The sequence below is a fragment of the Perna viridis genome, chromosome 14 (genome assembly GCF_037379345.1).
Source record: "Perna viridis isolate PV_CMFRI_1.1 ecotype Kerala chromosome 14, ASM3737934v1, whole genome shotgun sequence".
NCBI lineage: Eukaryota > Metazoa > Mollusca > Bivalvia > Mytilida > Mytilidae > Perna > Perna viridis.
The window spans coordinates 592,505-605,072 of NC_142458.1; the positions used below are offsets into that span (position 1 = coordinate 592,505).

The 12,568-nt window shown below is 35.1% G+C and overlaps 2 protein-coding genes across 2 annotated transcripts; both read left to right on the forward strand.

Moving 5' to 3' along the window:
* Positions 1-677: 677 nt before the first annotated feature.
* Positions 678-7,792, forward strand: LOC148597657 (uncharacterized). Its single transcript, XM_088562334.1, has 4 exons — positions 678-716; positions 3,328-3,376; positions 4,089-4,124; positions 6,975-7,792. The coding sequence occupies exons 1-4, from the start codon at positions 678-680 to the stop codon at positions 7,790-7,792; spliced, it is 942 nt and encodes a 313-aa protein (XP_088418460.1).
* Positions 7,793-8,203: 411 nt separating this feature from the next.
* On the forward strand, positions 8,204-9,207 carry LOC148597658 (uncharacterized). Its single transcript, XM_088562335.1, has one exon. It carries the CDS (start codon positions 8,204-8,206, stop codon positions 8,759-8,761), a length of 558 nt encoding a protein of 185 aa, XP_088418461.1. The 3' UTR covers positions 8,762-9,207.
* Positions 9,208-12,568: the final 3,361 nt, after the last annotated feature.

The following is a 12,568-nucleotide window of genomic DNA, read 5'->3' on the forward strand; positions in this document are numbered from 1 at the left end:
GTTATTGCCCTTGAAAGATTAAAAATGTCTTTTTACAGTTTAAAGCCAATATCTTGAAAACTATAGTTGCTGTTTTATGAGATAATGAGGTACGAAGTGATGCATGAATGCACCCTGAACCAAACCTTATATACCTTAATTGAATTTTAAGATATTGTGTCCAAATGAGTTGTTGTGTCCATTATAAAATGGGATTCCCTATGTTTAGTATGTCAAAATCTTGCCTGAAATAAACAGAGAACAGCAGAACTGCAGTTGTGTCGAGCTTGGCTCGTCAAAGCTTTGTATGTGACATTGTTGTTCTTCATCTTAAGACATTTTGGTGTCTGGACAATTACTTGAGTATGAATTTTACCAAGAGATCTACATGAAATTCTTCCACAGGGGCCATTCACCAATAAAAGATTGACTGGCAAGTTTTAGGAATAATGGCAAAAAAAGGGACCACTTCAATGCTGGTCAAATTTGTATTCTGTACCAAATATCTGATTGCATTATAAAGTCAAAGCCATATCAAACTATACTCTCCTCAACTGTTTATTATACAACCTCTGAAGTTTTGTTAAGCTGTGCCTTTCTTAGAATTATTTTGGCTTCTACTTTAGGTAAGAAGTTCATAGAAGGAACTACTGCTGTAGTCCTGGCAGAAATAACTTCTAAAGTTACAGAAACAGAAAATGTTGAATATTTCTAGCAGAGTACAGCAACTTGAACAAGTAAGAATTCTAATGGAAACAATCAAGAGAAATTTTGATAGAAGAATATTCAGGAGATGTTACTTAAAGGTTACTTTATATAATCCCTTTACAACAAACAATGCAAGTGAAATGCTTTGTTCATTTGTTGATCCATTTACCTTGTTAACACAACACTTTCTAATTTCTGAAATGGAGTTTACTTTGAAAAAAAAACAAACAGAAGAATTACATTCAAATGACTGATTCAGAACAAAAAATATGTGAATGCACAAGGATTATTTTGAAGGTAGTCATGTGTAAATTGAAAATGAGCCAAAGTAATGTATCAGTGTACTTAACTTGCCCCTTACCCCCCTAAAAAAATGAGAATTCTGACCAACCCGTTCAAATCTTGGGAGTTCCATGCACAGCAACATTGGAGAGATTACTTTTATATTTAGTGTATTGTATTTACATCCTGACTTGTACTGTTTCTCCTTTTTCCAGATTTCTCACACACATCTATTTCCTGTATAACATAACAAGGCCTTACAACAGGTATCACAAACGCAGATTTAATCGTAATAAATTGAAACATCATAATAACAATATGATAATCTGATTATTATTTCTAAAAACAATGGCCGTCATCAACTGTTAACCAAATTATGTTCAATACCAGTCACTAGATTACACACAAGAGAAATGTTCAATACCAGTCACTAGATTACACTCTAGAGGAATGTTCAATACCAGTCACTAGATTACACACAAGAGAAATGTTCAATACCAGTCACTAGATTACACTCTAGAGGAATGTGATAATCTTTTGTTCAGCAGCACAAAATATAAAATTGTTCAAATTAGAATATCTTCCTGTTATTATAATAAATTGATTGTCCAGAAAATCACAAACAGTCCTTTCTAAAAAATAAATATTTTAATAAAGGTTTTAATTTTATTAACATTGCTGGTATCATATGATATTTTGACCACACGAAATATTGACCCCCAGGGTTAAAATATAAAATGATCTTAACCCTGGGGTCAATATATCGTATGAAATATTGACCCCGGGGGTTATTTCATCATAACCCCCTTATGATATTTTAACCCCCTAGAGGATGTTTATATATCACAGCAGGAGGTAAAAATATCATTATGGGGGGGGGTTAAAATATCGCAGCAGGGGGGTTAAATATCATAATTGTGGTTAATTTATCGCAGCAGGGGGTTAAAATATTGCAGCAGAGGGTGAAAATATAACAAGGGTTCTAATTTATTGTAGCAGGAGGGATAGAGCATTGCAGCAGGGGGTTAATTTATCACACCAGTTTGGGTTAAAATATCACAGCAGGGGGACTTCTATAGATATGCTTACAGCACAAGAATTTCTGCTAGACAATATTTCTATTCGCTTTGGCAATACTATTTTACTCATATTTGTAACTATGCTTTGGATTTCTACAAAAGTATTTTTTTTAAATAACTGAGAAATTACTACATTAAGTATTTTGACAAATATCACAAGCTCAAAAATAACATTCACAAATTTTTTTAACCAATACAAGGAACTCATTCTCAAGAACAGATGTAAACAACTGTAATGTGGGGGAATCAATTCTCACATGATATTTTATGGTCATATTATTCATCAAACATAAAAAGCTGAGTACTCACCCAGTAAGTTGATCTAACCGTTGAATAGGATCTTTATACCTGCTGCAAGCTGCAAACGATGTTTGGGGTCAAATTGGGTATATTTCATCCTGTCTGTCTGTCTGTCCACAGCTATTTTCTAAGAAGCCTGCAACACTGTTATGAAACTTTGTGGGATGTAATATAACCACATGGAGATGTGCATACTATCAGAATTTGAGTTGGGCAAAAATTATAGAAATGTTGGTTGATGGATTTTTTTCAGCCAAACTCGGTGTGATGCTTTGTCATCAACATACCCTCAATGACTTGCAGGATTGTTATGAAACCTGATGTTGTGTAAAATTACCATATTGGGATGTGCATATTGTCAGGAATTTATGTTAAGGGAAAAGTTGTAGAAATTTAAGGCGTTATTATTCAAATCTTGGGTTGGATGCGTTGTCCGCCACTCCTCCTCAATGACTTGCCCATTGTTGTGAAACTTGATGGCGTGTTTAATTACTACATGTATATTGAAATGTGTATATTGTCTGTAATTTGTGTTTGGGCAAGAAATTGTAGAAATGAGGGCTGTTCAACTTAGGTGTTTTGAAGCAAATCTTTGGTCAGATACATTGTCTGCAATTACTCCTGAATGACTTGCAGGATTGTTATGAAACTCAATAGAGTGTTAGATTGCCACAGAGATGTGTGAATATTATCAGAATTTATGTTTAAAGTCAATTTGCAGTCATATTCTTTTATTATTACTGATTTCCGTTTCTGTTTACCCTACATGTATCTTATATCTTTTTTTATAAACTTATTATTCTTTTAATAAAACTCTGTATCAAACTAGGGGAGGTAATTTACACACACACATGAATCACTTGGCTAATAATTAATCATAAGGTTAGATTACATACATGTATATGTATCTCTATTGATTTAATCTGATAAATAAATGATATTACTTTTTTTCATTTATAAAATCTCTTAAATTTTTCAGAAAGATCAAGAGAATGCAGCATGTATTAGCGGACTAAAAAAGCAGATAGGTAAGACTGTCATGATTTGCTCACATTACAAATTATATCATGGTGTATATATTCTCTATGTAATTTTATATGACCAGACAAACAAATGTGGTGGTCTTATTATGGTGTGATGCTGCCAACCATAAGTTGTAAATAAAAAACTGTCATGAAATTTTGATAGAAACAGTAATCAAGAAGAAAGAACATAATGTCAGACTAAACTATGAAAATAGAGACACAAACAAAGAACATGAAGTAACCAAAACTACATAGAAACAAGGGGAGCAATCCAGACTACTTTATAAACTGGGTCACTGGCCTCTACCAATCTGAACCGAAAAGTGTAATATAGTAGAATATTTATTTCAAATTGGTGTAGAATGTAATATATTGCTTACTTTTGATAATTTGTCCTTTTGAATTGTTCCTTATAGAATTCTGTTTAAGGTGCTTTTGATATTGTTTTCATAGCAGTAAATCTCAAGAACCACAAGAAAATAAAACTAGGAATCACAGACACTCTTTGGTTGGATTTGAAACTTCTTCGTCTCACCTGAGTCTTGTCAAAGAACTTGAAACTTTATCATTGGGTGTTGGAGATATCCCAGTTTTGCATTTCTGTGGTTACTAGATTCTAAATGTCTCAATCTTAAAATTACTTCCTGATTTTTGCAAGTGACCGTACACACTGTTCTTGTCCATATACTAGAAACTTTTATTTTTTTTCTTTCAGATGAACTAGACAGTAGTGTTCCTAGGCATATGAAAGGTTTGTTTGTTTGTTGGGGTTTAACATCCGAGCAGCAATATTTCAGCTATATTCAGACGATGAACATGAAATTGATGACAAAATGAACATGAAATAATGATGAAATGAAAAAGGGATGGGACACAAGGGCAATGGGGTCGACAAATTTTGATTGCCACTGGAAATAGGGAGAGGTGGGTAGGATCGGGCAATTTAGCCTCCTGTGGCGGAGCCCCTTGGTTCCTACTCCGGGAGAATACCACAGTAGGGTTCTTTAACGTGCGAGGAATGTGGCATCTTTCCCACACGGTGCACCACTATGGTTTGCGGTCAGGTTTTCCGTATTATAGCCTGACAACCCCAGCATGTAACACGCCAGGGGTACCCCATTCCACCACCTTGGGCACACATCCCAATTGCTCTGTGGGCAGAGCGCCCTAGCCCCCGGCTAGGTTTCTGAGCACTATTTAGTCGTCTTTTACGACAAGCTTAGCGCTGCTGCAGGTCTATTCTTTTGACACCCGGACCTGCACAGGGCCATATGAAAGGTAGGAGAAATATATAGGACTGAATGAATCAATTTAAGTATCAGAAAATCGAAGGTTTAAACAAACAACTATTATCATAGTTATATGAGGCAGGTGTAACCAGTAAGAGGACGAAGTTGAATAAATCAGTAATTTTTGTTTTAACTTTAAAAGGCCTGTTTCACTTTTACAACAGGAATTTGTTTTCTATATAATTTACCATTTATGACACATCAGATAGAGACGACAGTTACAGAGACAATACTGAGACAACAGGGACAGAGACAATACTTAGACAACAGATTTAGAGACAATACTGAGACAACAGGGACAGAGACAGTATTTAGACAACAGAAAAAGAGTCAATGTTGAGACTACAGAATCAGATTCAATACTAACACAAGAACAGAAACAATACTGAGACAACAGAATAAGAGATGATACTGAGACCAGAGTAAAAAAGACAACTGGAACATTGACAACAATGAGACAACAGGGACAGTCAAAACTACCACAACTGGGAAAGGGACAATACTGAGACAACATGAACAGATATTATTGAAACAACAGAAACAAAGACAATATTGAAACTACAGGGGCAGACAAAACTGAGGCAACAGGGACAGAAACAATACTGAGGCAAACAGAACAGAAGTATTACTGAGACAACAGGGACAGAGGCTCTACTGAGAAAATATGGACAGAAGCATTATTCTTACAACAGAAAAGAGACAATGCAAAGACATGAACAGAGGCAATACTGAAACAACAGGGATAGAAGCTTAAATGAGACAACAAGGACAGAAAAAAATACTGAAACAAACAGGATAGAGACAATACAAAAACAACATAAACTGAGGCAATACTGAGAACAGTAATAAAGAAAATACTGAGACCAAAGTGAAAAAGACATTTCTAAGACAGCAGCAACAGAGACAGCACTAAGCCAATAGAAACAGAGAAAATGCAGAGACAATGCTGAGACAACAAGGACAGCCAACACTGGTTCAATAGGGACAGAGGCAATACTGAGACAGCATGGACAGAGATGATACTGACACAACCAAGACAGAGACAATACTTTGACAAAAGGAACAGAGACAATACTGAGACAACAGGAACAGACAATACTGAGACAACTGGAACAGAGACAATACTGACACAACAGGGACAGGCACAACACAAAGACAACAGGGACAGCCAATACTGGTTCAATAGGGACAGAGAGAATACTGAGACAGCATGGACAGAGATGATACTGAAACAACCAAGTCAGAGACAATACTTTGACAAAAGGAACATAGGCAATACTGAGACAACAGGAACAGAGACAAATTGAGACAATAGGAACAGAGACAATACTGAGACAACAGGGACAGAGACTATACAAAGACAACAGGAACTGAGACAACAGAAACAGAGACAATACTTAGGCAACTGGAACAGAGACAATACAAAGACAACAGAAACAGAGACAATACGGAGACAATAGGTACAGAGAAAATATGAACTGTGACAAATACTGAGACAACAGGAACAGAGACAATACTGAGATAACTGGAACAGAGACAATACTGACACAACTGGGACAGAGACAATACAAAGACAACAGAAACAGAAATGGAGACAATACTGAGACAATAGGAACAGAGACAATACTGAGACAATAGAAACAGAGACAATACTGAGACAACTGGAACAGAGCCAATTCTGACAAAACAGGGACAGAGACAATACAAAGACAACAGAAATGGAGACAATACTGAGACAATATGAACAGATACAAATACTGAGATAACAGGAACGAAGACTATATAAAGACAATATGAACAGGGAACATACTTTCTGCCATGGATGCAGCATATAGAATATCCATCCTTGTCTATGGCAAGCCAAAGTGGACAAAAATCAATATTTTGTAATATTAGAAAATAATTTTTTAATATTACAAAATTATTTTTGTAATAATAGAAAATATTTTTTAATATCAGAAATTAATTTTGTAATATTAAAAATTCATTTTCTAATATTACAAAATCAATTTCTAATATTAAAAAGTCATTTTTTAATACTAGAAATTCAATTAAATTTTTAATATCAAATAACGATTTTTTTAATAATAAAAAAGGGTTTTGTAATATTAGAAATCAATTTGTTATATTTAAAAAAATGAATTTGTACTATGAATTTTTTTTTTTTTAATATTAGAAAACACTTATTTTTGTCCACTTTGGCTTGCCATACTTGTCCTTACTATTCAGATTTCAAATTAAATTGTGTCATTCTGCTAAACATTTTAATTTTTTTGATACACAAATAATTAAACATAATTTTTTTATTATAGAAAAATATCAGAGTTACATTGAACAATGGCAGGAAGATGAAGTAACATTTACTGTTACCAGGGCAACAGAACAGGTGACCAGATTGGTTCAAGAAAATGGTGTGGTTCTTGTTACTGGAAGTTCTGGATCAGGAAAATCCTCAATTATACATCATATTGCACTAGAATTACAATCAAAGGAGAAATATGATGTTATCCCAATGGTATCCTCTCCAGCTGATATTGTACAATACAGAGATTTAAAAAAGAATCAAGTTTTTGTCATAGATGATTTTTGTGGGAAGAATTTTATTAATGAACAAGACTTACAAACATGGAAAGAACAGGCTGACAAAATTGAGCAATTATTTCTTTCTGAAAATAAAAACCGAAAAGATGCAAAATCAAATAAAAAAGGGGGAACTTATGGACGAATGATAATTCTTATTTCTTGTCGTTTGCAAATATCAAAGGATGAAAAATTCGAGTCATTGAAGATGTTCAACAAACAATCAGTCGACTTACAATCCAAGAATTATTGCTTACTGCCTAAAGAAAGACATAATATGATCAGCAAGTACACAACTCTACCAGAATATGTTTGGTGGGAAATGGATAAAATGATGGACAAGTGTTCCTTTTTTCCCTTGCTGTGTAAAATGTCTAAGGGAAAACGAGTAAAGCAGTTGACTGAACTTTTCTCATCTCCTGTTGATAGTATAAAGAATGATATCAAAGACATGATAAAAAATAAACATTTTGAGTTCTGTGCCTTGGTATTATGTGTATTGTTTCCAAATGAATTAGATGAATCCAAGAACAACACCACAAAATGTTGAAGTGAAAGTAACAGAAATAGTCACTAATTTTAGAATCAATCTAAAAATAGAATTGGAAAGAAAACAACTTGTTGACACCTTCAATAAACTTGATGGAACATATATCAAGAAAACAGGATCAGTCTACAGTATAGCCCATGATAAATTGTATGATATGATTGCTGTAACTTGTGGTCAAAAACTTGAAGAACTTTTCATTGAATATTCACCTTCATCATTCATAGCAGAAACTGAGAAAGATTCAGACTTTTGTCAGGTCAAAATCTAGAACAAGATGATTCCTTCCTGTATTTATCTAATGATACTGAGCTTGTTTACTTTGACAGAATATTCAGAGATCTCAAAGAACAAGTTGGGAAGTCTTTCTTTTATAATCAACAGTTGAAAGAAAAAAGATATAAAGACAAAGTGATGGGATATATAAAGGAACACACAGATTCATGTAAACAATTATTCCTCCAGTTGGATGGTAAAGGTCTTATAGATAAAAATAGATATGGTGTTGGTTATGATTACACTAGTACACCAATGATTGAAGCCTCAAAGATTGGTTTTTATGAATTAGTTAAATATCTCATTTCTATAAAATTTAATGTAAACAAAACAGATAGGCATGGATATTCACCTTTGTACTATTGTTGTGAGAGTGGTCATGTAAATATTGTAGAACTGTTAATAACAAATGGTGTAAACATTCAAAATATTTTGTGTGAGGCATGTCGCCATGGTCATATTGATATCGTGAGAATGTGTCTAGAGAGAAATGTTGATGTGTCACAGTGTAATAGTAATTTTGATGGACACACTCCACTGTATGGTGCATGTCTGTTGGGTCATATTGACATTGTGAGATTGTTGTTACAGAATAATGCTGACCCCACACAGAGATCCAGGGAGGGTGACACACCTTTAGATGCAGCACGGAATGAACCAATTAAACAACTGTTAAGGAGTTACATTAAACATTGATATTCATTCTTCATGTCAATAATCTACACATGATTTATTTTTTATGACCTTTTATTTGAAAAATTAAATATCACTTGTGGGGTCTTGTTTTATTAAACTTTTCATTCTGAATCAGAAAATATTATATTTATGATCTGAGGAAAAAAATTGTTTTTCAAATTTTCTAGAATGTTACAGACAGTGGATGTTTTTATATTTGTAAGTTTTGTTCCCTGATTTATTTTTACATTTTTAGTTTTTAACTTCCTGTTGTGGGGTCTTGTTTTGTTTTGATTTTTTTAACTCCTGGAACTGAATTAGAAAATGTCAACTTTTTTTTTCCAGATTTGTGGAAAAAAGGGGTTGTTAGAGTGTTAGAGTTTTTTAAAGTGTTATTTCAAGATTTTACTGGGTTCCATTCAACTCATTGAACTGAAACAGAATAAAATGATATTATGTAAACAAAAGGTTTTTTTTAAAAATTATGTTTCTATTATGTTTTTATTTATAGTTTTAAAATCTGGTCTAGACAAGTGTTCGGTTTAGCAAGATTTAAAATAAAATTATTGGAGAGACTGATTTAGACATGGTTCGGTTTACCAAGGTTCAAATAAATAGATATGGAGGGACTGGATGAGACAGGTGTTCGGTTTATCGAGGTCGAAAACAAACTTATATGGAGAGACAGATTTAGAAAGGGTTCGGTTTACCATGGTTTAAAATGAACTTATATGGAGGGACTGGTTTAAACAGGTGTTCGGTTAACCAGATTTCAAAATAAATTTATATGAAGGGACTGGTTAAGAAAGGTGTTCGGTTTACCCATGTTCAAAATAAACTTATATGGAAGGACTGATTTAAACAGGGTTCGGTTTACCAAGGTTCAAAATAAACTTATATGGAGGGACTGAATTAGACAGGTATTCGATTTAACAAAGTCTAATATAAACTTGTATGGAGGGACTGGTTTTAACAGGTGTTCGGTTTACCAGATTTCAAAATGAACTTTTATGGAAGGACTGATTCAAACAGGGTTCGGTTTACCAAGGTTCAAAATAAACTGATATGGACAGACTGGTTTAGACAGGTGTTCGGTTTACCAAGGTCTAAAATATACTGATATGAAAAGACTGGTTAAGAGAGGTGTTTGTTTTACCGTGGTCTAAAACAAACTTATATGGAAGGACTGGTTTAGACAGGTGTTCGGTTTACCGTGGTTTAAAACAAACTTATATGGGGGCCTGGTTTAGACAGGTGTTCAGTTTACCGAGGTCTAAAACAAACTTATATGGAGGGATTGGTTTAAACAGGCGTTCGGTTTACCGAGGTATAAAACAAACTTATATGGAGGGACTGGTTTAGACAGGTGTTCGTTTTACCGAGGTCTAAAACAAACTTATATGGAGGGATTGGTTTAGACAGGTGTTCGGTTTACCAAGGTCTAAAACAAAATTATATGGATGGACTGGTTTAGACAGGTGTTCAATGATTTACTTTAATGTTTGATTGAAAAACATGAAACTTGTACAGTTCTGAAATTGAATATCAGGATATGAAACACACACATGCACTCATGTAAGAGTAATCAAGGGAACTAAGATTCGAATTATTTTAAAAGAGTAATCAAGGGAACCAAGGTTATAGCGGTAATCAAAAGAATGTAATCCAGGGACAAAGACCAGACATGGAAAACAGACATACACAACAAAGAACATACAGTAACTAAAATCATACATATAAAGTAACAAAAGCAAATGAGCAACTCCGACTCCATTAAAAACTGGAAGCATGGACCAGGTGCACCGGTAGGGTAAGCGTCCTCTGCTTTTCTGGAAACAACCGCCGACTTGCTCAAAAAAAGTCAAGTAAAGATACAGACCTGACAGGGAGGGGAGGGTGGACGGGGATGGGGGGGAATCGGTGGTTGAAAGGGTGAAGAATGGTGTTCCAAGGGATGGAAGACGGTGGTCGAAAAGGCAGCGGACGGGGAGTGAGAAATACGGGAAGCGGGGATATAATTATTTTTATTATTTGTGAGGAAAAAAGTTGTTTTATATCAAGCTTACACTAAACGACAAAAAGGTAACAGCCTGGTCACGATTTGTTACAAACGAACGGACGTAGTAATTACTATAGGGATTGATTGACTGATTATAGTTTAACGCCTTAGGGCATTATTATTAGCTCACAAGACTGGTAGGCATGTCTCCTCACTCGCACACATTATTCTGACTCTGAGCCAACCAGTCGTCACTCGATCTCCGTATACTGTGTTCTTGGTGCTACCAATTTTAAAATCATTGCGACTCGGCAGAGGTTCGAACCAACGACCTCCCGCAATCGAGGCGAACACGATATCCTGAGACCACCTAGGTGGTTATTACTAAAGGGCGTCAGCCATATAGTGGCAGAGCCTTAATGAGTCTGAAACCGCCCCACCTAAAGAGATCTGGTTCCGCGCTTGGGACTTGCTAATAAGTGTATAAATAAGCTGCGTTGCAAGGTTTGGTCTCATTGATGAAGTAAAATACCAGAGTTTCTTTGATATATACATTTTGTACCGGTTCACGTAATTTCTTTCTAAATGAAAAAGGAAAAGTATTATTTTGGTTATCAGTACAATATTCATTCTTGACCCTGTCTTTTCAGATTGCATGTTCTAAATGTCCATTACAATGCATTAGACGAAATAATAACACTTTTATGGTCGTGAAGGGGGAGGCGAAGAAAATTGTAGATCGTGAATATGATCGTGAACAAATTTCAAAATATTTCCTCAGTACCAAGATCACACGTTTTACTTATATGCATCAACTGATAACGTTTTTGTACAAAAATGTCTGTAAAATTCGTACAAAATTTTACTTGTATTGCTTCAAGTAAGTGTCATCCTGATATACTGCATCACATCAACTTGGATTGTCACACCGAATTTACCACGATAAACAAAATTAAATTAATAAATAAACCAAATTTTTGTCGACCTCGACACACCTGGAGTGAAGATTTCATTTTCATTCATTTTATTTTCTTAAAAAAAAGAGAAATTCTAAGTTTTCCAGCCAATACGATATGATGTACCGCCCAATTTTTAAATTACAAGAGATAATCAAGATCTAGGGAATCATGAAGGGCTCCCAAAACGCTCCTTATCTGAGATTCCAAAAAGAATCCAAACTGCCAACAAAATTTTCACTCGCCATGTCATTTTTACCCTTAAAACAAAATGTCATCCTAATTGGAGAATTTAATTTGTTTGGTGGTAAAGTCGATTTCCATGGCAATGGACAACATATTGGTAAATATATATTCTTATACGTAACTCCTGGTTGTACCGCATATGTGTACAAAGTTTCGTGATACTCCACCTTGCGTATTCTGAGATTTTAAGAGCATAAATTACATTTTTTCGTTATATTCTTTTCTCAGCTTGAATTTTTAAATCATACGTTATAAAAATGTATGCCATATGGTGAGATCTAGCCCCGTGCAGGTCCGGGTGTTAAAAGAATAGGCCTGCAGCAGCGCTAAGCTTGTCGTAAAAGGCGACTAAATAGTGCTCAGAAACCTAGCCGGGGGCTAGGCGCTCTGCCCACAGAGCAACTGGGATGTGTGCCCCAGGTGGTGGAATGGGGTACCCCTGGCGTGTTACATGCTGGGGTTGTCAGGCTACAATACGGAAAACCTGACCACAAACCATAGTGGTGCACCGTGTTGGGAAAGATGCCACGTTCCTCGCACGTTAAAGAACCCTGCTGGGGTAGGAGTAGGAGCCTTTGCGCTCCGCCACAGGCGGCTAAATTGCCCGACCTTACCCACCCCCCTTTT